Genomic DNA, 22,606 nt, shown 5'->3' on the forward strand with positions numbered 1-22,606 from the left:
TAAACACTTGAGTGTCTATTTCAGTTAATTCAATAAGTCTATGTGAAAGATTTTAACTGATTTACTCATTAAAAACGCTACGATTCTAGCTTAAATGTGAAAATCTTTTAAATATGCCAAAAATGTCAATTTTCAGATGTTTTTTTGTCAAAAATGAAAGTGGCCGCATCCGTGTTCATCCACAACCTTTATATATGTTATGTATTATCATAAAATACAACAAACATTTCAATGTTAAGAATGAACACGAATGCGGCCACTTCCATTTAGGACGGTAACTAAAATGCTAAAATTGTGAGGATTTCAGTAATTTACCATGATTTAATGATGTTAGTACCGGATACATGTATATGTGCATTGTATTGTCAAAAAAAAACAGCCCATATTTATGTAACAGAAGCATTTTACTTTCCAATGAATTTACTAAAAGTTGACATTTTAACAATTTTGTAAAACTGCTATATTTTGGGGCCAAAAAGGGGCCTTACTGAACCTACTCCTTTGTTTATATTTTCACCATTTTTCAACGGACTTTGAGAATACAATCCGTCTTATAGTATTCCTTATACAATATTAAATAATAATCGAACAAAGAAAGCTGTAAACGTCAGTACAAGCATTTATTTATATTTTCACCATTTTTCAACGGATTTTGAGAATACAATCCGTCTTATAGTATATTCCTTATACACTATTAAATAATAATCGAACAAAGAAAGCTGTAAACGTCAGACTAAGATGTTACTGCAATTTATGAACGATTATAACCAACAAAATGATGTATGGCGTGAGATAATGTTATCTTTTATGTTGATCCTAATATTGTTTCTAAAGAAATAATAGGATCAAAATCAAATCGAATTTCTATTTTGCTTGGATATTGATTTCGTATTATATTTCAACATTGCCGCCACACAGATGTGATTTGTTTTATTGTTGTAATATGTATACGTCAGAAGTATTTTACGGAAGAAGTATAATTTTTGTCACGATCTATATAAACCTGTAACACTTGGAACCGATTTTGCGTCTGTAATATAATAATGATGGACTGTCTTTTAATCTAAAGACGTTTAACAGTCCACAATGTGTTTATGCTCTCCGATATAACTCACCCCAAAATGGTCTTTGTAATGGAAGATAATTGACATGAATTTTCGTGTATTGCCCAAACGTGTGAATTTTCTTTGTGGAATTGTTGATAACCAAAAAAACACGTTTATTTATGTAAAAAAGGCAATACTGTGTATAAAGAACTGTTACAGTAAATCGTACATAACTGTGTGGATAAGTTATAAAAGACTACATTACGGAAATCGTGATTTTTTTTATCTTTTTGCAAGAATTCTTGAGTGAATAATTTTTATTTCTAAAACGACTCTTGAAACTGTTTGGTACTATTAAAAAGTTAAATCACAAAAGTACTGAACTTCGAAGAAAATTCAAAACGGAAAGTTCCTTATCAAATTACAAAATAAAAAGCGCAAACACATCAAACGAGTGAACAACAACTGTCATATTCCTGACTTGGTGCAGGCATTTTCTTATGTAGATTGAACCTGGTTTTATAGCTCTCTTACTTGTAAAACAGTCGTAAAAAAATCCATTATATTGACTACTGTGCGAACAAAACAAACAAACATTATTGTTAAACGTGTCAAATTAGGGATACAATATCACAATAAAACAAAGAGATATATAAACAAACATTTACCATGACACAATAACATAGTGATGGGGGAAAAAAGTACAGAACCACGTCAAATGCAAGAAAGAAACACAAAAAGGCACACAGACAACTTGAGCACATAAGCAAAAACAGAAGACAAGAATACAGAAATAATCATATCCACAATAACACAATGACGGGATGTATAAGTACAGAGCCACGTCAAATGTAACCAAGAAACACAAAATGCACAAAAAAAGGATATGAGCAAAAATGAAATACAAGAATATGAAAATTATCATAGAACAATATTGGGATGTATAAGTACAGACTTATAACACAATGACGGGATGTCGCACCGTCAAATTGTTACCACCAAAAGAATAAACAAATTTAAACAATAAAAATAATAATTTGTTCCCTTACAAAATTGTCAATAACGTTCTGAATAAGTGATAAAATGATTTCTGAATTAGAGAGAGGGCACATACCAATGGGGCGCTCAAAACTCATAGGGATTTTAAAAAACAGACAGATGTGACACCCGTTGTTCTCCTCATACATGTATAAATCTACTGATCGATAATGTCACAATCGAGCAAAAGAAGACATTTTGAACATTTGAATTCTTTAAATAAAATTTCTTTCTTTAAGACCCTTGGTTGTTTTTAGTTGTGCAACTATTCCCTGTTTAGGGAATGGAAGGCCTCATTAGTCATATGTGTTTTCTTACCATATTTGCATTATTCTCCCTGCAGCTACAAGAAAAAGGTTGCAAAGCTAGAAAGTTATTTCTGATTTATTTTTGTAAATTATTTGATTTATAGAACAAACTCCTTATATTCTGATTCTATTTTTCCAAAAGTTATCAAAACTAACAAAATGTATTCAAGATTTAAGTATGCAACTAAATGTTATAAAGCAAAATATATTTGACAATATTATGAAATGAAATTTTGTATGTATTAGAACTCGTTGAACTTCGTCAGAATTTCTAAAACACGATTTATGTAGCAATCATAATTCCAAATTAAATATACAGCCAATTAATAATTTTTGAAATAGGGCTTATTATGTATTGAATATCTGTCCAAAAAATGCGTCAAACATTTCTGTTTTAACGATATGAAATATATAAGAAGTGATTCGTGTTGCTGTCAAAATCATTTAGGAATGAGTGAAATGTTAAAAAAAACACATGAAAAACACATTGCGATTATTTTTTCCTTTTGTTTTCTCTTTCATGCTACATTTTGAGACCAATTGATATCTTGATATCCGTCTGTTAATTTAACGCATCAATGTAAATATAACGGAATTTGATGAGACTGTCATTAAAGTGAGAGGGTTAGCGCTATAGAACCAGGTTTAATCCGTTTTCTACATTTGAAAATGCCCGATCCAAGTCAGGAATGTGACAGTTCTTGTCCATTCGTTTTTGATACGTTTTGTTATTTGATTTTGCCATGTAATTATGGACTTTCGGAATTGATTTTCCTCTAAGTTCAGTATTTTTGTGATTTTACTCAAAAACGACCAAAATTTTTACAGCAATACATATCATTTTAAAAGGATTTTCGAGAAAATCGAAATATTTTTCGACGCTTTTTACGTACCTAGTATATAGACATAGTTCATACCTTTTTCAATTGCAATATCTGTTGATGTAAATTCTACATATATTATTTTCGATATTCAGACTAGGTTAAATAAGTTCTTAATGCGTAAATTCCAAAATATCGTTTATTTCCTTCACATTGCCTTAAGCTAATACGATCAGTATATTTTGCCTTCCCATTCAGTAAACATAGACAAATTTTTATGAGCCTGTAAACTACAAGTCACAGAATGATTCCGATAAAATATTTCCGTAGATATTCAAAGGGGTCTAAATACATAAAATGGGTATGTGTTTCCCCCTAAAACTGTAGAGATAAATCCGAGAGCATGCTAGTGGTAATGCCCTTTTCACACTGAAAGTACTATAAAACTTTGTTTCAATATTTTTTTTATTCTAAATGGGTGTATGTCGCTTCATTCAAACACATTGTCCGTAAATTTCAAAGACAGCATTTCAATGTAATCTTGTTTTTTATGCAGCTGGTCACTGAAATAAATTTAAAAAAAAACATTTTACTACGAAATGATAAAAAAAACCAAAAAAAAAACATAGCATAACATATTAACATTGTGCCAAATCTATAACCCAAAGCTGTATCTGGTCTATCTAGAAGTTGAATATGAATGAAGCATGTGTATTCGTCAATAGTAACAGTACTGAACCACAATAAAATGGAGAAAATCACATAAAGGCCAAAATATGGTTCTAAACAATAGACAACTAGATGTCGAACTTTAAATGTTTACATCAAGTGATATTGAAACTAAAAATTATCTAACTTATCAAAGATACCAGGCATATGATTTGATACACCAGATATTTACTGAAGATTTTCTTAATCTGTTCTTTTTAACCAGCAGAAAAATGATTTAAAATGTAGGTAAACACCTTTAAAGTTATATGCCAATGAAAGCGATTTTCTTACGTGCATTGTTAGTGGCTTCTAGCGATGTTTTGATACTTTATAGAAGTTGATAAAATGGTTATACCTCCAATAAGTTGTTTTAAAGCTGTCGACAAACATTACTAAAGTAATATAAAACTCAATTCACCAATAGAACAAGTTTCAATATAATATCATTTGACGTTTTCATATATATCTGAATATAAAGTATATATGTGTGTTTATTCTAATTACCATGAAGCAAATGCAACATTTAAACACCTTCACCTTTCAATAACGAAAAAGCTGCATGCGTATAGGTGTCAGACCACCAATTATAAATCCCTATCTGTTCAACCAAATTTTGCAATTTTCACAGCTTTCTAAATTTTTTACCTTAAGTTTAACTTCATAGAAACCAGGTATATCCTGAATTGTACATGTTTCAGCTTTCTACATGCCAATTTTCAGCATACCTTTAAAGCCTTCTAACAAAATAACTGACCTTTAAATAGAAGTACTCCAAAACAAAAACCTGGTTTTCTGGAAATCTAAAATTAGCATACTATGGAGCGCATTACCTCAATTTTTAATGTAAACTCATAGACAAGTAAATTTTGGCTCAAAATGATCTAGATATATTTATCTTTCACCAAAAGTTTCATTTCTGCAAATTTGTTTGTTACTTTAAGTAAACAAGGACATCAAAAGCACTATTTTGAATCAGAGTAGGTCTACTTTTACATACGTTCTAAATTGGACGGAGTAATTGGTGGTCTGACACCTATATGAAATCAAGCAGTGATTGAAGTAATCTGAAACAGTTTTACCTGCAACTGGCGATGTTTGTCCTGACTACTAGTACTATATAGTTGCTGCTTGGGTAATTGGTTAGTTGTCGTTCCATTGTTGGTAGAATAGGGTTTTTCATTCATCTTTGAAGGATATTGAACATAAGTCGTTTGGTTTTGTGTAAGACATTTCCCATCGGTAAAACCAGGTACATGTTGTCTGTCCTTCAAGTTTATGAACGTTGAATTTGGCGTAGAATGTTGTGGGAACGAAGAAAAGTTCCTTTGAGTGTTTGGAGAAGATAATAAAGTTGGCGTAGACAGGATTCCTGGGTTATGCATTGAATATTGCTGTCCTACATTGTGAGAGCTCGTGATTACAGAATTCATAGATAAATTGCTAGATGACGTTGGTCCGCTGTATTGAAATGAAGGGTTGGAACCCCATGTCTGATTACCATTGTAACCAGGACTGGTAGTTCTTAAAAAGTTGCCAGGATTAGGAAGTTTTGTAGCCAAAGTGTTGATTTGATTGGCTGCATTTCCCTGTACATAAGATGGATTTGGTAATACTTGTAACATATTTTGCATCTTAATTGGGTCATTTAAAAGAAGTATCTCCCGGAATAGCAACGAATACATTTGTGGTAATGCTTCTTTTATTACAGACTCTTTTATTTGGGCTATCATACTCTCGTCTACTGTCAATCTTTTATTACTGTATTCAGAACTTCCACTGGTATTTCTGTCTGTAGATCTTCTTCTCCTTGGTGACAGATCGGGCGATCGATTACGCTGTCGTGATGAGTGTCGATCATGTGACCTACTGCGTCTTCGGGGTGAATCGCGGTGACGGTTTCGAGATGAAACCGTGTCTCTGTCGTAAATTCGTTCACTTGGATGTCGACTGCTACGTAAATGTACCTCAGACTGTTCATATCTACTTGAAACCCTGTCATTTGATCGACTGCATGATCTATCACGAGATTTTCTTTTATTATTTAAAGTGCTTGCAGATTTAAATTCGTACTCGTATTTAACGTCTGAATATTTAGTTTGACTACATGGTGGGTGCCATTTTTTATTGTCCTGTTTTGACAATTGAACGAGAATTTTCCCGCCGAAAATGTCTTTACCGTTCATCTCTTTAATTGCCTGTTCAGCATCGTTTGGATCTGCATAGTCAACAAAAGCATATCCCCTGGAGAAGGGACTCCTAGCTATCCAAACCTTTACTATTTGGCCAAATTTTTCAAACTCTCTTTGTAGTTTATCGTTCCCGATATTATCAATAAGATTTCCGATGTAGACCTTAGTTGATTTTTCGTCGTCGATATGATAGCTGTGTTGACTTGTACCGTCGTCGACATTACAGCCATGCTGTCTTGTACCTGTATCGTCGTTGAAATTCATACTTTAATGCAGCAACTGAAAGTTAGATATGAAATAAAGGAGATGTAGGCTACACGTCAATGAGACAGCAACCCAAGGACAAAATAGCCATATTAAATCTACTACTTGATTCTCCATGTAGGCCTTTTAGTTTTGACTTTTGGATAGATAAGTTTGAAATAATGTTTCAAATTACAACCAATTTGAAAAATTTAATTTCAATTCACATTATATGTCATAAAAATGTAGCCAAATAGAGGTCGTTTAAGCATTACTTTAAAATAACACTTTCTTTCTGATAATTTTTCAACTACTCAGAAATGTATATTAAAAATGAGGCTTTCAAAAACATTCAATATCCATTAGATTCAAATGATGCTCCTGCAATTGGAAATGAAGGATCATACATTTTTCGCACCTTTTATAGATATTCGTTGAGAACAAAACTCTAATTAAAATTATAGTCCCATAACAAACTACGAGTATGCTAAAAATCGTCTACATTTACTCTACTCTACCTTACATTTCTAATACAATCCAACACCCATAAAGTAAAACAATACTATTTAGATAAGTAATATTTCATATTCGTGCTTCGAATATCAATCAATATCAGAGGAACAACGTGGCTTTTGTTCGTTGAAATACAGGATGACCACACATTTCAAGTAAAGCCTTGTCCATTTATAATATATGTCATCGATTTTTAATGGTCAGCGGAGGCAGTATGACGGACACATTTTTTACGAGGATATTAATGTGCATTCTCTTACAAATTCGTTTTTTCATTGATTTGTTGATTTGATATATGTTTTTGTCATTGTCCCGCTCTTTTTCCTGTGAACTTTACATTTTCCTGATGCATGCCACCATCTAGATGGGAAACTAATTACAATCATTTCTCATTGCGACTTTACAAATATCCAATTATGCTAGGAATTTATTTCATTTGATTAAATGTTAGTGGGGAAAAAAATCAGAAAACAAATACTGCCTTACAGATATTGTATCTAAAGGGTCCATTTAACATGTTTGTTAACAAGTTATTATATATCATAATACAAAATCGATCACAATTTTATGAGACATATGGGTAAATCTGAATAATTCTGCAAGGTCTGCATTTATTTATCAAAGGTGATCGACTTTTACCATAATCGTTTACGAGTAAAATATTGAAATGACGGTTTAGAAAGATGGTGCCGAACGGGTAAGATTTAAGCTTTAGCGTAATGGACCTTTTGTAAAAGAGTTACTGCCAGTAGTGTTTTTACTTTACTGCAATGGTGTGCTAATTTGGAGACATGCTTACTGTTTTATCACGTTTAGATTTGAATATTTTTTAATTTTATCACTAAAACCGAAAATTGTTGATTTTTTTTATTAATATTTTACGTCCAATGGCAAGTATTGTGTGCTACCCATGACGGTAAAAATAATGTTTAATTGATGTACCCTGCTTTGTACTAAATTGGCACAATGAGTCGAGTTAATATTGTGCTAGCTGGACAACATTTTCTTGCATCAACAGGTTTTTGGTTTGGTATGTTAACCAATACGTAGCGTTTGTCGGTCGTGTTATTTACTAACCATTTGTCCGTAGGTTTGGACTTGCAAAGAACAGATATAAGTTAAGGCATAACAATTGGTGATTGATTGTTGGTTGCTTAACGTCCAATGGCAAATATTTCATGCATATGCAGGACGATATATATAACAAATGGTTTCTCTCTCCTATAGAATTGATATCATAAAGATTTTGTGCAAAATCACATTATTATTAACATTTATAAAGTTATAAATGATAAAATTTATATTGTGATTAAATTAATGTTGATGTCATGAAATCGAATATATATATAACAAATAATCTCAAGTGTAAGCACATATTACTTCTTTAATGATTTCCCTTACTAGCTTAATGAACGAATATCGAGAATTTTCAAACGGGAATTAAAACCTTGAAAGCTTCAAGTAAACTTGAAAAATCTTATTTAATTTTACTTACAATGAGTTCTTTTCGTTATATCATGGTCCAAATGTTGTGAGAATAACGATTCTTCTTAGTTTTATCCGTAGAACACATAATTTTAATCTTTGTTCATATAAGAAGAGAAAATATTTGGGATTAAGGAGGTTTAAGATACAACAGATGCTTGTAAGTCAAACTTCGTAGCTTAAAAAATCATTAAATCAACCATTGTTGACTATTTTGACGTATAGAAGAAAAACAAGGCCAAATGGAAATACTATTTAAACAAGACTATTCAGTAAAATAACTTATTGCATGTTTGTAATTTTGTTGTTATAAATGTAATTTTCAAACATTAAGAAATTGGTAAAAATGTACATGAAAAACTGTTCATATACATAACTGATGGCAAATATAATTATAGATGCAAGAAATATTGTTTAAATTTGTATACCAGATGTCTCATTGTTATGAGTGACATCTACACAAAGCTTAAGGTCATGAAGGTTATCCTTTTCTTTCCTTAGTTGATGGGCTACTTTACCAATGACAAATACATACCATCTTTTTCCGTTTTTGGAGACAAATTGGTAAAGGTCCAGGCAAATTTTAAAAATTACTATTATTCAGTAATCGATTTTTTTTTATCGGTAAACAAATCAGGTAGCTCTAACAAGTTTATTTTGCTAGTGAATTAAAAAAAATCGACTGTTCCATATCACCACCGCACTTTAAATTTTGTTGATATCGCTATACAAAGACATTGCTTGATAAATAAATATCCAAATGCATATGAAAAACATGGACACCAAGAAAGTCTCAATTACTAAATATTTCACCTTATAAGAGCCTTGTATCCTTCTTTAGTCCATATAAACAAGTGGTAGTTAATTAGTTAAAACGTTTTAATTTATGTTCACCATTAAAACATTCTCAGAGAAACTATGATGGAAGGGTTCCAAATAATAGAATGAACATTTGAGGAATATAGACTTTTTTTGGCTGATTCTTTGACTTTGGTTTTAAGATTGATTAAGTTCTGTGACAAATATTTTATGCATTTTAATGAAAAGAACAAGCTAAAAATTCCACTAGCTATGGTACACCAGGTGAAAAAAGAGAAATTTGGACTGCCACTGGAGACTTTCATGCTTGTACTATATTGTCACCTTCAAAACAATGACGTCCTCATTCACAATGAACATCGATATATGTTTATACAAGCAAAGTTTCAACTGCCTAATGGGAGAAAACCAGGAAGAACCATATTTTATTTCCCAAGTTAACCTGGCCTTGAAGTCTGAAGTTGGACCAAGACACCTTTGAACACTCTTGAAGACAACTCAGACCAGTTCTGATCAGACAAAAGTAAGATTCATAGACTTTTAAGATTTAATGTCTGCTGAGCAATGGTTTGATTGTCATCATTGATTGCTGTTTACTCAATGTCCAGTTCCAAACTTAGCAATCAAAGATTGAAACTTCCCAAGCTGTAATTTTATAGAGCATCATTTTAAAACATAACATTTTAGTGTTGGAAACCTTTAAATCTGGATTAGCAATTCATTTTCCCTCACATATTGAGTGGTTAGCCCATATTTTCCGGGGGATACTGTTGAATTATTTTCTTGGGATGCATGTCATGATGGCAGTTCAGCGCTATTTGTTTACTTGAACATTACTCAGAGCTAAGTCTTTCTTTTATGACTCTTAGTTTTTTGTCATGTGTTAGTGTTTAAAAATGGTTGCAGCGAAAAGTGGATGAACAATTGTCTCCCTTTTATAGAATCAAATTCATGTTCTTCTTCAAAAGATAAAGAGTTGTCTAACAATGTTTTCTCAGTTTCATGTAAATGTTTGATCTTTTTATATTTTTACATGGATAATGAAGTTAACTGTAACTTTCACGTCATGAGGTCATGTAAATGCTTGATCTTTTTATATTTTTCCATGGATAATGAAGTTAACAGTAACTTTCACATGAGGTCATATATAATATATCAAATATAATGCTTTATGTCAAGGAACTATACATTTAATGGACCATGTCACAGATTTTGGTAAAATTTTGCATATATCTTTGGCTTGTTGAACTCTATTTGAAAATCAGAAAAAAAAAGTGTTGAAATATTACCAATTGGCTTCTTATTGTGTATCCTCATCTACTTTTGTCTTGTTAGGTTACTGTCTTGTATTGCCACATTTATTATGCATTCCACACTTCAAATTGAGAAAGTTACATACTTTCATTTCAGATGTTATATATAAGAAATAAAGACACAATGATAATTTCATATTTTAATAGAGATGTTCTCATCTTTGACATACAAGCCTGATAAAGGACAAAAAATAAATCAAAGGAAATGTTCACACAACAAGGTTCCAGTCTAAAACACTGGTTGATTATATACATCCTATAGAATTCCTTACAATAAATCAGAAGGAATCAGCTGGTATTCTCAATATTTAGATTTTGTCCATACAGCAACAGCAACATAAAACAAGGGGGATGTATAAGATAAATATACAAATGCTGTACAATAAGAAATTCTTAGATATATTTCATGCACAAGTTTAATTATAGTACATGTACAAATTAAAGTACAAAATGGAAATTGTGCAAATGGGAACACATGGTAAAAATTCTGAATACAGACTTTGTTTATTGTATTCTTCAATGTGAAACAAATCCAAGTTTAAGACTGAAATGTTGAATTATATGTTGTTAAAAAATAGTATTTAATCGATTTAATTCTCTTTCCATGCACATTCTTGTACACATATTACAATATTGTACACAATTTTAACATTTATGAATTGTAAAAATGCATACATATTTACAAATAACAATTCAACAAACCAAATTATTTCAACATGTGAACATCTTCTAACATCACAAAACAATAAAGAATGTGCATCAATGTAAAATTCACAAAAAACGTACGATGAAACATTTTATAGAACTAGTTAACATGAAAAAAAAAGCTGAACTATATTTCAATCACAAAACTATAAATCATCAACAAATAAGAATTCACCAACAAATGACCAATAACATACATACTCAAGAATACACAAAAAATTCTAAGATAAATGATAAGGTTAATTCAATGTCTGACCAACTATACATAAATAAAACAATTAATTATCTATCACATAGAACATATGGACATTAATTTTTAGGATTGCATTTCACAAATTATGTATATGTAATTCAAACTATGTAAATTTATCTCTTTAATCAATTTTCAATTAATAATTCAATATGTTGCTATGTTGTGATTTATCAATTATTAATAGAACATCTGTTTCACAACTCAAACTTTTAGTATGAATTTGAGTGACTGCTCCAATAAATAATTGGTATAAGTTTTGTTGGCAGAACATACTTAATTCAAATTTTCTAAGGTAAACATTTAATGAAAACAATAATTAAATATCCAATTATATACAATTATAACAAAACTCTCTTTTAGCACTTTAAAAAGTCCCAAAGCACTTAACTAATTGAAACAATACCCAAATGAATATACTAAATAACTATTAAATTGTTTAACTGATTGCACGCTCAATATACAGATGTGTAATTAACTTGTAAGCAACTAGTTCCTCTCAATGTTAAAGAAAGTGAACACTTAAATTTAATTATCTTATTATTTTCTACTATGTGTATTGTATTTCTACATCAGCACTCACACTTTTAAAATTTTCCCTTGCCATTATGATATTATAATTATTATTAATTATTAAATTTCAACTTTTTTTAAAAGCTGTACATATTTGATTTCCCCCATGTGTGTTTAATATCAGAAAAATCAAAGTTACTTAACAGTAAATAGTAGACGATCTTAATGACGAATTATAAATGTACTGATAGCTTAATGATTAAATTTTTACAAGTTTATATATGATACTTTTAACTTGTTTAAGGTTTCAAAAATGCATTATGAAGATCATGGAGGATTTAAAATATACACTATATATATATAAATCATTTTTTTACCAAAACAAATATGAAACACTATCAACAATATTCATAATGATCAAAATATTACAATCTGCAAATAATCTTTTGCAATGTAAAAATAATGATAAACTTTTCTTGAAAAGCAGTAACAATCAATAAAATCCAGCTTTTAATAAATAGTTCAAGCATTTTTTATGCACTGTTATTGAGACTACATATGAAAGTTTGCTACCTGAAAAACAATGTTTTGAAAATCCTTTATGATAGGTGGCGTCAGCACACTTATATTATCTAACATATATAAATAATGACAATGCCACACTCATATTGTCTATATAATTTAAATAATGACATTGATACACTCTATTTTTTAAATCGAAGAAGTATAAAATATGAACAACAATTTACTATATACCATACCAATGAATCACAGAAAACAAATTTGGCATCAATATTAGGTTAAATTGACTATTGTTCAGTAATTATCATAAAATTTCCACAACATCTTCAACAATAGTATTAGAATTAGAATCCATTATGCTGCCATCGTTGGGTATAGAAGATCCTGGCATATCACATAAAGACGTACTCATAGAAGACTCGGTCGAATAGATTCTCTCCTGGAAATCAATTTCTGATTCTTCCTCTAAATCTTCAGGAGGTTTCATTTTTGCTAATTCTTCTCTTAATTGATTATAATGTCTCTGAAATTCAAATTCAAAAAGATAAATATTTCATCATTGAAAAAAACAACAATAAAAAACCCATTACCAATAAATGCTGAATAATGGGTTATGTTTGGCACATGATATAACAGTAAAAATCTCTTGTTACTAAATCCATCTTATGTCTTGTATTTGTGAGCATCAATTTTCCTGGTTTGTGCAAACTAACTTGATCAATACAGAAAGAAGTAGTTTCTGCTAATGTAATTCTAGTTTAAACCCCAAATACTACATTACTACTATAAATCTGTTTCTGCTAATGTGATTCTAGTTTAAACCCCAAATACTACAACTATAAATCTGCTAAGAAAATCATTCTATTATATGCATTGCAAGGCATTTTTTAACATGCTAATTTCCACGGATTTAGACTACCATCAAATTTTTTTAATCAGTTTTGAGTATTTATTTTCACACTCATTTAGGCATTACATCATAAGGAAACTTTTAATATGATCTATAGATCTAAGGGGAATAACTCCATTTTTTCTACTGGCATTGATTTGAATTTGAATTTAAACAGCCTGTATCAATCACCTGCCTCTTTAACAATGGGAACTTTTAGGTAAAAATTATCACTATAAGGCAGGACAATAACTCTATAAAGAGTCAACTCACAATTTCAGTCATGTTGACATGTTTGTAGATCTTGTTCTGCTTATCATTTTTGATTCTTAAAGTTTCTATCTACATTTGCTACTAATATACTCTTCAAGATAATAGGCAAACAAACACAAAAAAAATTGGTAAAAAGAAGGTCATCTTTAAAGGTCAATATCTCAAATACAGTTAAGATTATCAAAGAGCTGAATAGCTCTGAGGGGAAAGACGGCCCTTGTTTCTATTTAATTATGTTTTTGGAAAGGGGGGGTATCTTGTGATAGTTTTCATATGAAGAATGAAAAAGAGAACAGCTAAAACATGTAGAAAGGTTGACAATATTGAAATCAATTGTTGTTTATGTAATTTCATTTCCTTAGCTTAGGATTCAATTTGGACCAATGAAAGAGATCTGCATCTTCTAAATCTAAACATTTGATTAAAGTTGATAGCTAATTATAAAACTCAACTGAATTCTGTCATTTCACAACAACTACAATATTTTCTGAAATCTTGATTGTGTACTACTGAACTGCAGGCTCGGGCCAATTTCCATTTTGTGTGACAGTTCTCTTGGATTTTTAGGTTTTTTCTTTAGAAAGTGTGGACTGAAAAATCTACAGTTTTAAATTTCCAATGAATTTTATGAAGTTCGGAGTTATAACTCTCATCACAGGGAATCAGGTACTAATAAAAAAATATGAGAGATGTAAACTGTGTGAAGCTTGTTTCCAAATCTTAATTTTGAAATATTTGTAAATAATAAATATGTTTAAACTACAAAATGCAAATTTTTTTTTTTTTTTTTTTACCATTACAATGATTATGTAGGTACACAAAAATTTAGTTTTAATAGAAGACTACTAATCCAATGAAATGTTACATTTGAAGTGTTTAAATACATTAACTTTTATTTTAGTGGATAATTACTCATCAATTGAGGTGCTCCTGAATTGGAGGAAGATTCTCAGAATTTTTACAGAAAAAGTGGTCTCACTAATTAGCGACAAGAAGCGACAAGAAGAATATTTTTTTCTTGTCGCCAAATAGTCTTCTTGACGCTTCTTGTCGCTTTTTGACGCTTCTTGTCTCTGATTAGAAGGACTCGAAAAAAGTAATAAAATCGTTTCTTTCCCCTGTCTCATGTAACCCCACGATCTTTGTTGATTTTGAAAGTTGTTGACCTACAAATTAAACTTAAAGTATTGTATGTTGATGTTTAAATCATCTACAGTAAACAATATTATGTTTAGATTTAATAAATACAAATTTGTATTTAGTGCACGATCTCTAAGAATGATTGAAATATTAAACCAGTGAACTGGTGAAGGATATCCCTGCTTCTTCCAAGAATGACGTCACTATAAAATGCAATGTAGGTTGGATATATTTAGAATCTCGTCATACTAATTTTTCCGGATTGTAAAATAAGCGTTAATAGTGTAAAGGAGAGTTCAAGATATGATAATTTTGTGAGAAACAGAAGGGAAATGTGTAAAAAAGTGTTTAAAGTCAAACTATTCATTTCTGGGTCTCCTTCTCTTCAATCTAAGTAAGATTTGTTGGGGGGTTTTCCACACTATAACATGTATAAAATCAAAATGAATGATGTGAGGGAGTGTCACTCTGGTCAACCCCATAGGGGATTGACGGCTTGAAGCCGTCTTTCCCCAATAAAGAGCTATAATCTAAACTACTTGGTCATTGTACCGTGGGCTTGTTTTATTTGTTTGTAACTTATTTTGAGAACCTTAGAACTATGAGGTATAGTTTTTTTTTAATAATGATCTGTTCTCCTACCTTGAGAGCCATTGTACTGTGAGCTATAGTTCTACCCGTCCTTTTATCAGTACTGTATCCCTCCATTTCTGTTATCCAGTCCTCACATTGTTTTAATATTTCTTTCCTTTTGATCCAGAAATGTCTCTGTATAATATCCTTTAAACTTGGACATGGGTTTTTGAGTTGCTCTAACATGGCCCATTTGACTGTAGCCTGTCTAATGTTGGCATCATATTCTCTGGAGTTAGCAGTCCCTGACGGTGTTCCACGAGATCTTTCATATCCAGGTTCATTAAAATAAGGTTCAGAAACAAGAATTAAAGACTGTATTGATACAAGCACCTGAAAGATAAATAAAAGAATTTAAATTGTATTTCCTCTTTATGAAGCAGAAATTTGAACAAATATATTGTCTTCTCTATAATTATTCTCGTTGATAAATCATAAGAATCATAAAGTGATGAGAAATTTAAATATGTATCTACTTCCTTTTATAGGAAAATGCCAATGAGATGACTATCTTTAATCAACTGGATATGGAAATTTAATGAAATTGATCCCTTGTAACTATATGACAAAGTTTAGGAAATTAGGTGATGAATAATTGTTTTCCCAGTGAATGAGATAACTGACAAGGTTTTCTTTTTCAACCATAAATTTGAAAGAATAAAAGATATATAAATTTTAAAAAAGCATGATAGTAGAAAGCACAGGATTGTTCATACTTTTTAGTTGTGTGGCTGTGACTATGTTTGACAGCAATGCTGTCTCCAACTATATTTCTTGTTTGGGATCACCAGCAACAAGAAATCAAATTTATAAGTAAGCATACTTCCAGATAAACAGCAACAGAATCAATTATTTTGATTATATACTTAGACCATAGGTGCGAAGGCTTATTGGCCAGTCAAGTTTGTTAAAAAACACCAGTTAGAATGTAAACAAACTTCTTTTTACCTGTAGGAAACTAGATGTTTGGGAATTCCATTTTTCCTCTGGTCTGCCATGCCATGTATTTAACACACTTAAGCATACCTAGAAATGTAAAGCATGGACCATTCAGATATATTGTAAACTATTTCATATAGTCTCGCAAAGCACAACTTCAGGTTTTCTTTACAGTTTTTTTTTACACATATTTAAAAGTCCCATTAAGAATTTAAAAAGTGAAAGTTACCTAAAATAAAATTACCTTTATGTTTATCTACCCTTACATATCATTGTAAATTTCTTGGATGAAAAAAAGAAACTACTATATCACTAGTATTAAGAGTAACTCAAGCTTGACCATCATTTTCATTTTCAGAAATTTTTCAAAACATTCAATGATATATGCAAATTTATAAAGCTCATAATGGTATGAGCAACTTTCAATTCAAAATAGTAAACTTTAATTTTAGTATAATCTCAATGAAATTGTAGTAAATTAATGAACCATGAATACCCAACTTTTGATGGCAATATCCTAGAAAATGTAGATAAAGTACATCAACTTATTTTTTAATTGTTTTGAATGAGACTTAAAATATTATCTTATTGCCTACGATTCTTACCTTTCCATCATTATATAAATTAGGATTAAATCTAACAGTATGATTCCCTGTTGTTGCCAGGTTTATAAAGGGTGGTGAATTAGGATAATCCTGAGGGAAATAGACATCAAATTCAAAACAACCATTAGCATAGGGTGTTTCTGATGGTCCTGTTATTAACACCTGTAATTAGAAAAACATACAAGTCAATGTAACCATTGAATTCAAAACAAACATCTGTTTCAGATAAAAATACCTGCTTTTCTATTGTTTTTAAGTTGGTATAATATTTGTTAATAATTTCAAGCTTGTTCTGTTAGCTGAAACAAACTTATTTTCTTCTCTATTGATTTACTGAGCGCCTTAACGTCTATTAACAAATAATTTCTAACATATCTTCTGATTGGCTGACAGTGTTTTGTCTATCAGCTTATAGACATAATTTTGTGGTGTGACCTTGACGTTATCAATGTTTTTTTAAGATTACTCCAGCTTAAAATGAAATTAAGGAATGACTGTAATATTTTTTTTGCCTATTCCAAATAACATAAAAAAATATGTAGCTTACTCTAAAATAACACACTATGAAGTCATTCCTTAAATAATGAATATGTATTCAGGACATGAATAAGTTTTGTATTTAAAATTTGAGATAAAATGGCAAAGTTGCAACTAAAAAGAGCACCCGAGCAGCAATGACTAAGAAAATCAACATGCTGACATTTATACAAAACAAACTTATCATGTCTTTTCATCATGTATGTGCCTGTCCCATGTCAGGAGCCTGTTATTTAGTGATTGTCAATTTTTGCTGTGTTACCTTTATGTGTTTCATTAATCTTTTTGTCCATTAATGAGGTTGTTAATTTTCTTGTATGAATTGTTTTAAATTTGCCATTTTGGGGCCTTTTATAGCTTACTATATGGTATGAGCTTTGTTCATTGTTTAAGAATGTAGGGTGACCTGTAGATGTTAATTTCTGTGTCATTTGGTCTCTTGTAAAGAGTTATCTCATTGGCAATCATGCCACCACATCTCCTTTTTTTATTTTTATTGCAGTTCATTTCAATACACAGCAGTTTGTTGATATTTGGTGAAATTTATTGCTAGTTGAAATAAAAGTATCCATTGTATCAATCCAGATATAACCTCTTACCTTCATAATATCCAGTCGTTCTTCATCACATCGTACAAATACACTACTGCCTGCTGACAGAGGTAATGAGGTAGATAGAGTTACTGCCTCCTGAGCAAGTCGTCGAGTACGTGCAGGATTACTGTTGTCACCTGCAGTCCTGACATTGTTCTCATAATGATGTCGACAGTTAAACTTGATACCATTACCTTCATCTTCTACGATTTGGAACACATCTACAAAATTCATTCATGGACTAAAATAAACTTTATGTTTAACAAGACTTTTTTACTTCACCTAAATAGACAATTCAGTGAAAGCAAGGAACAACTAATTGTGGGTCTTATAAATTCTATGATTTTTAAATTTATTTATGTAGGACTCTTATAAAGTCTATGATTTTCAATTTTATAAATTTCTAAATAATTATAGAAAGTTAACACTAAGTTAAGATTAAGCACTATCTTCAGACCATACTACTCTTGAGTGAAGATTATAATTCAATATTAACCCTTTCCTCCATTGAATTTTTTATTTGCATGCTTGATTTGCATAGGATTTTTCAATTAAATTTTGATACTATGCTTTCAAGTATTAATACATTGCGAAAAACAAATATTTCATCAAATAAATTTAAGTCGGATATTCTTAAGATATTCCTTTTCATATTGAATACAGATTTTATTAAGTCTACTCCAAACACTTTGTAGTCAAAGCGTTTCAACTGAGGTACTACACAGGCGTCATCATGAAGTAAAGGGGGTGGCGTCAAAATGTGTCACTATAGAGGGTTATCATACTAAGCAACTAGATAAACGATGTTTTTTTTATTACAATAGTTAGTAACATAAGTGGCCCTGTAGCTCATAATCTAAATTTATGACTCCCTAAAAGTAATGTATACTATCTTACCGAACTGTAATGGTTTCATAACTGCCATATATTTCTCATCAGTATTGTGTTTAAGTGCAAGTGAATTGTTACCAGCCTCCATATCTTCACTCTTACTATGATCTGCACCTACAAAGCAACAAAACATGTCAGGATTTTAAGTATGTTAATATCATCAGTGATATTTATAGTCAAACACCACATAATTAATTGTAGTTTTAAAAAAAAGATCACTTTTAAAATTGAACTTAAAATTTTCTATTCAGTCATCTTTATGACAAAAATAAATGGACAAACATTGGAGACAAGAAAGAGAAAAATTAAATAATGCAGTTAAATGAGCTTGGCTTTATAATTTTATCTACTATTATACTAATTTACTAATGCAAGTTATAAAGCATAAAAAGATACCATTACTAATGTTTGTGTGTCTATACCCTTGAGTTTATTTTTACATATTTAACTCAAAATACTTGACTTGCATTCCATTTGCATGTCTTTTTATATATTTGTTTTTAAAATAATAATACCATGTAACACAATGTAAGTGATGAGAACCTACCTGATTCTTGTTGTAATCTATCAGTAGCTATTTTAACAATCCTGGCTGTTTCTTGTATATTAGGTATCAGTAATGCCAGACCCTCGTTCTCTTCCTCCTCCTCGGTAGATATCACATTATGGACCACACTACTTGTTATTGTCTCATGACCATTTGACCCATTTTTACCTTTGTTTGATCTATAGCAAATAGAAAAGACTATATAAAGTATTTTAATAGATACTAAAATTGTTTCAATCCTTCATGTTTTGTGTATTTTTTCAGTTAATCATACATCAACTCCAAATAATTACGATGACATTGAAAATTATAGCAGTTCCAGAGGCATCACCAGCTCAGTAGTCAAGACTTTGGTACTGACATGCTTTATAACAACCATTAAACTACATCAGGCAAAGTTCACCTAAGATGGATTTAGCTTTTTTTTAAAGATCCTTTTTTAGCCATATAGCTTTTCATCTGTTTAGGTTCTTGAACATTCAGACTTTCAGTTATTTGGCTGTAAGCATTCCTGCCAGAAAAGTGCTTCCGAAGCATAAAATTTATAACATATTGTTTTGGTATTTCATCTTGAAGAACAAATTTTGAATATGTTTGAATTTATCAATCAGCAGCTGAAATCTATAACATAGTTTTTAGATCTATTTCATACATCAATGTAATACTAGTCTATAGCAATAGCAAAACAATGCCATTAACTTACTTTAATCTACTAGCATATGTATCAACACATTTCCTCATTTTCTCCAGTAACAATCCTATGGATGCTGCTGTATCCTGGTTATTGTCTTTATCTAAAGGCAGCAACAGGGGTACCAGGGCAGGACATACTGCTATTCCTCTCAATAATTCTAACAAAGATCTGTACATAGGGATGTGTCGTGCCATATCTAATACAGAGTCATTCCGTAAGTACGATGAAATAGCTGGGATCAGACAGGACTGACTTAATAGTTCTGGTATCATGTCGGGGAGCAACATTTTCTCTGACGGACAAGAGTAGCTAGTACTATCAAATTCTGTTGGAACCTCTCCACCTGGGTTCACATAGCTAGCTAACACCTAAAAATCAAAAAAGTAACATAATTCTAAATGCTGTGCATTTGTGCAAAATACCTGTTTTGAAATTTATGTTAATAGTTAAAACTGGAAAATTAATTTTATCATTTGAATGTATTATTTTTATTCTTATTTTATATAAAATATTATTGTTAGATCTAAATAATTTATTAATGTTTTACCTGATTTGGTTATTTTTCATATAAAGAATAATTTCAGAGGCTATGAAATCTTATAAAATATTCAAGTTGTTAAAACCATATTTATCATCATATATACAATATTTCTCTGACTTAGAATTACCAAATTTTTTCAGTTTTTATCCCATAATTGTTTATAACCATATAGTCTTTGTTGATTTAGAGTTCAGAACCTAATCATATACTTAGGTATTTTTTCAAAAGGTTCAATTCAAAATCTGCTATAGCAATAACAAATTGTGATATAAAGGGATATCGGAAACATCTGAAACCTATTAAATAATAATTTGGCTCATTATTCTAGACTGTCCATTTTCTTTCATGCGGAAAAAGAAATCTTTCCCAGATATTCATGAATTTTACACCCTTTAAAATGAATTACCTGCAACAAACAAGCCACATGTTCTTCCTCTTGTTTCTGTCTAAGTAAAGCCTGTTCAGCATCCCAGCTAGAGGTTGTTGATCCTGTACCAAACCCAGTACCCTTGGCCCAGTACTGTTGGGATTTCTCCTCTGTCTGGGCAGGGGCTGTAGTGGTAGTAGTTGTTGTAGCTGTCTGCATAGCTGTCAATATCATCTGAGCCTAAAAGTACCAATATTATTACATCTACCATTCCAAACTTATGGTTTGTATTTTTAGAAGAAGTTGCTAGAGAGAATGTTGAACAGAACAAAATTGGATGCTGAGATTTTTAGAACTATAACTGTTAACAAATTTGCAATTGCAGTGTATTCATTTAATAGTCAATGCTTTATGGTTACCACTGTAAATAGACTGTTTATCCAAAACATCCATCAGCAAAATTACAATGTATAAATCAGCAAAAAACAGTTTGACACAGGGTTGGTAAGAAATGCATGTGTTTGATGAAATTTAAAATATCAGAAATAATGCTAGTATGCTAAAATTAATGTATTAATTAAGGTTCCATAAGACTTAATTGACTATAAGCAAGACTGATTGGTTCTGTAAAATCTTTTTGTGATTTTCTAGCTCCCAGAATGTCATACCACAGTTAAAGAAGTTAAATATGTTTGGAGTTGACCACATCTTGTTGAATTGGGGTTTAAAATGCAAACCTCAGACAGGCTATAGATCACTGTAGATGACATTTTGGTCCTCAATGCTCTTCAACTTTGTATCTGATTTGGCCTTTTTAACTTTTTTGGATTCGAGCATTCACTGATGAGTCTTTTGTAGAGGAAACGCAGGTCTGACATATATACAAAATTTAGTCCTGGTATCTATGATGAGTTTATCTACTTAGATCACTGGCCAATACAGAGAAAACAAATAAGTCTTAGGTATAACAAACATGATTCTGCACTAACCTCTTGCTGGAAGCCTGGCATTGATACTCTGGGTAAATGGTGACTCAGAACAGATAGACAGGCTAATATTAGATGTAATGCCCATATCTCTAGTGACATTCTCCTCAACAATACCCCATCATCTGTTGTCAGAGGCATACTATCATACAGAGACTTCAACACCAAGAAAGGCAGAGTTGGTAGTGAACTGGCTATGGAGGATGTCAATATATGTCCTGTATTAAATAAAATTTTATTTCTATACAAGATTCATATCTTATAGCTAACTCTGATATTTATATACATGCATATTAGTATTCATTTGAATCCGTATAGCGGGTTATTTTCGTGGGGTGTCAAATTTCGCTTATTTTTCGCGGATAATACAAAATCGCCAAAATAAATTCCACTAATTTGAAAGTGCACATGCAAAGGTATTGATAAAAGTTTTGAATCCGCCAAAATATTTCGTATACCTTATTCAATGAAAATCGTGAAATTTTACATCTGCGA

The 22,606-nt window shown here is 30.8% G+C and overlaps 2 protein-coding genes across 6 annotated transcripts in view; both read right to left on the bottom strand.

The window, feature by feature from the left end:
• Positions 1–3,689: 3,689 nt before the first annotated feature.
• LOC134711983 (uncharacterized) lies at positions 3,690–8,472 on the bottom strand. 2 transcript variants are annotated; one of them, XM_063573048.1, is made up of 3 exons: positions 8,365–8,472; positions 5,004–6,392; positions 3,690–3,776 (listed from the first exon to the last, which is right to left on the bottom strand). In XM_063573048.1, exons 2-3 carry the CDS (start codon positions 6,375–6,377, stop codon positions 3,774–3,776), a joined length of 1,377 nt encoding a protein of 458 aa, XP_063429118.1. In that variant the 5' UTR covers positions 6,378–6,392; positions 8,365–8,472; the 3' UTR covers positions 3,690–3,773. The 2 variants fall into 2 exon arrangements, with proteins under 2 accessions (XP_063429118.1, XP_063429119.1); XM_063573049.1 differs by lacking the exon at positions 8,365–8,472 and adding an exon at positions 6,880–6,941.
• A 2,139-nt stretch (positions 8,473–10,611) lies between these two features.
• Positions 10,612–22,606, bottom strand: part of LOC134711984 (baculoviral IAP repeat-containing protein 6-like) — a 64,610-nt gene continuing 52,615 nt past the window's right edge. For all 4 annotated transcript variants that reach the window (XM_063573051.1, XM_063573052.1, XM_063573053.1 and 1 more), the window contains exons 50-59: positions 22,115–22,329; positions 21,165–21,365; positions 20,227–20,585; positions 19,524–19,702; positions 18,983–19,090; positions 18,092–18,306; positions 16,956–17,117; positions 16,360–16,437; positions 15,421–15,744; positions 10,612–12,999 (exon numbers count right to left, since the gene is read on the bottom strand). In XM_063573051.1, the coding sequence (XP_063429121.1) occupies positions 12,781–12,999; positions 15,421–15,744; positions 16,360–16,437; positions 16,956–17,117; positions 18,092–18,306; positions 18,983–19,090; positions 19,524–19,702; positions 20,227–20,585; positions 21,165–21,365; positions 22,115–22,329 (2,060 nt within the window). In that variant the 3' untranslated portion in view covers positions 10,612–12,780. The remainder of the gene's footprint in view (positions 13,000–15,420; positions 15,745–16,359; positions 16,438–16,955; positions 17,118–18,091; positions 18,307–18,982; positions 19,091–19,523; positions 19,703–20,226; positions 20,586–21,164; positions 21,366–22,114; positions 22,330–22,606) is intronic.

Source organism: Mytilus trossulus, chromosome 3 (genome assembly GCF_036588685.1).
Source record: "Mytilus trossulus isolate FHL-02 chromosome 3, PNRI_Mtr1.1.1.hap1, whole genome shotgun sequence".
Classification (NCBI taxonomy): domain Eukaryota; kingdom Metazoa; phylum Mollusca; class Bivalvia; order Mytilida; family Mytilidae; genus Mytilus; species Mytilus trossulus.

Bases quoted from the DNA above. Each gene is read 5' to 3' on its own strand.
- LOC134711983 (XM_063573048.1), bottom strand. From the start codon at position 6,377: ATGAATTTCAACGACGATACAGGTACAAGACAGCATGGCTGTAATGTC.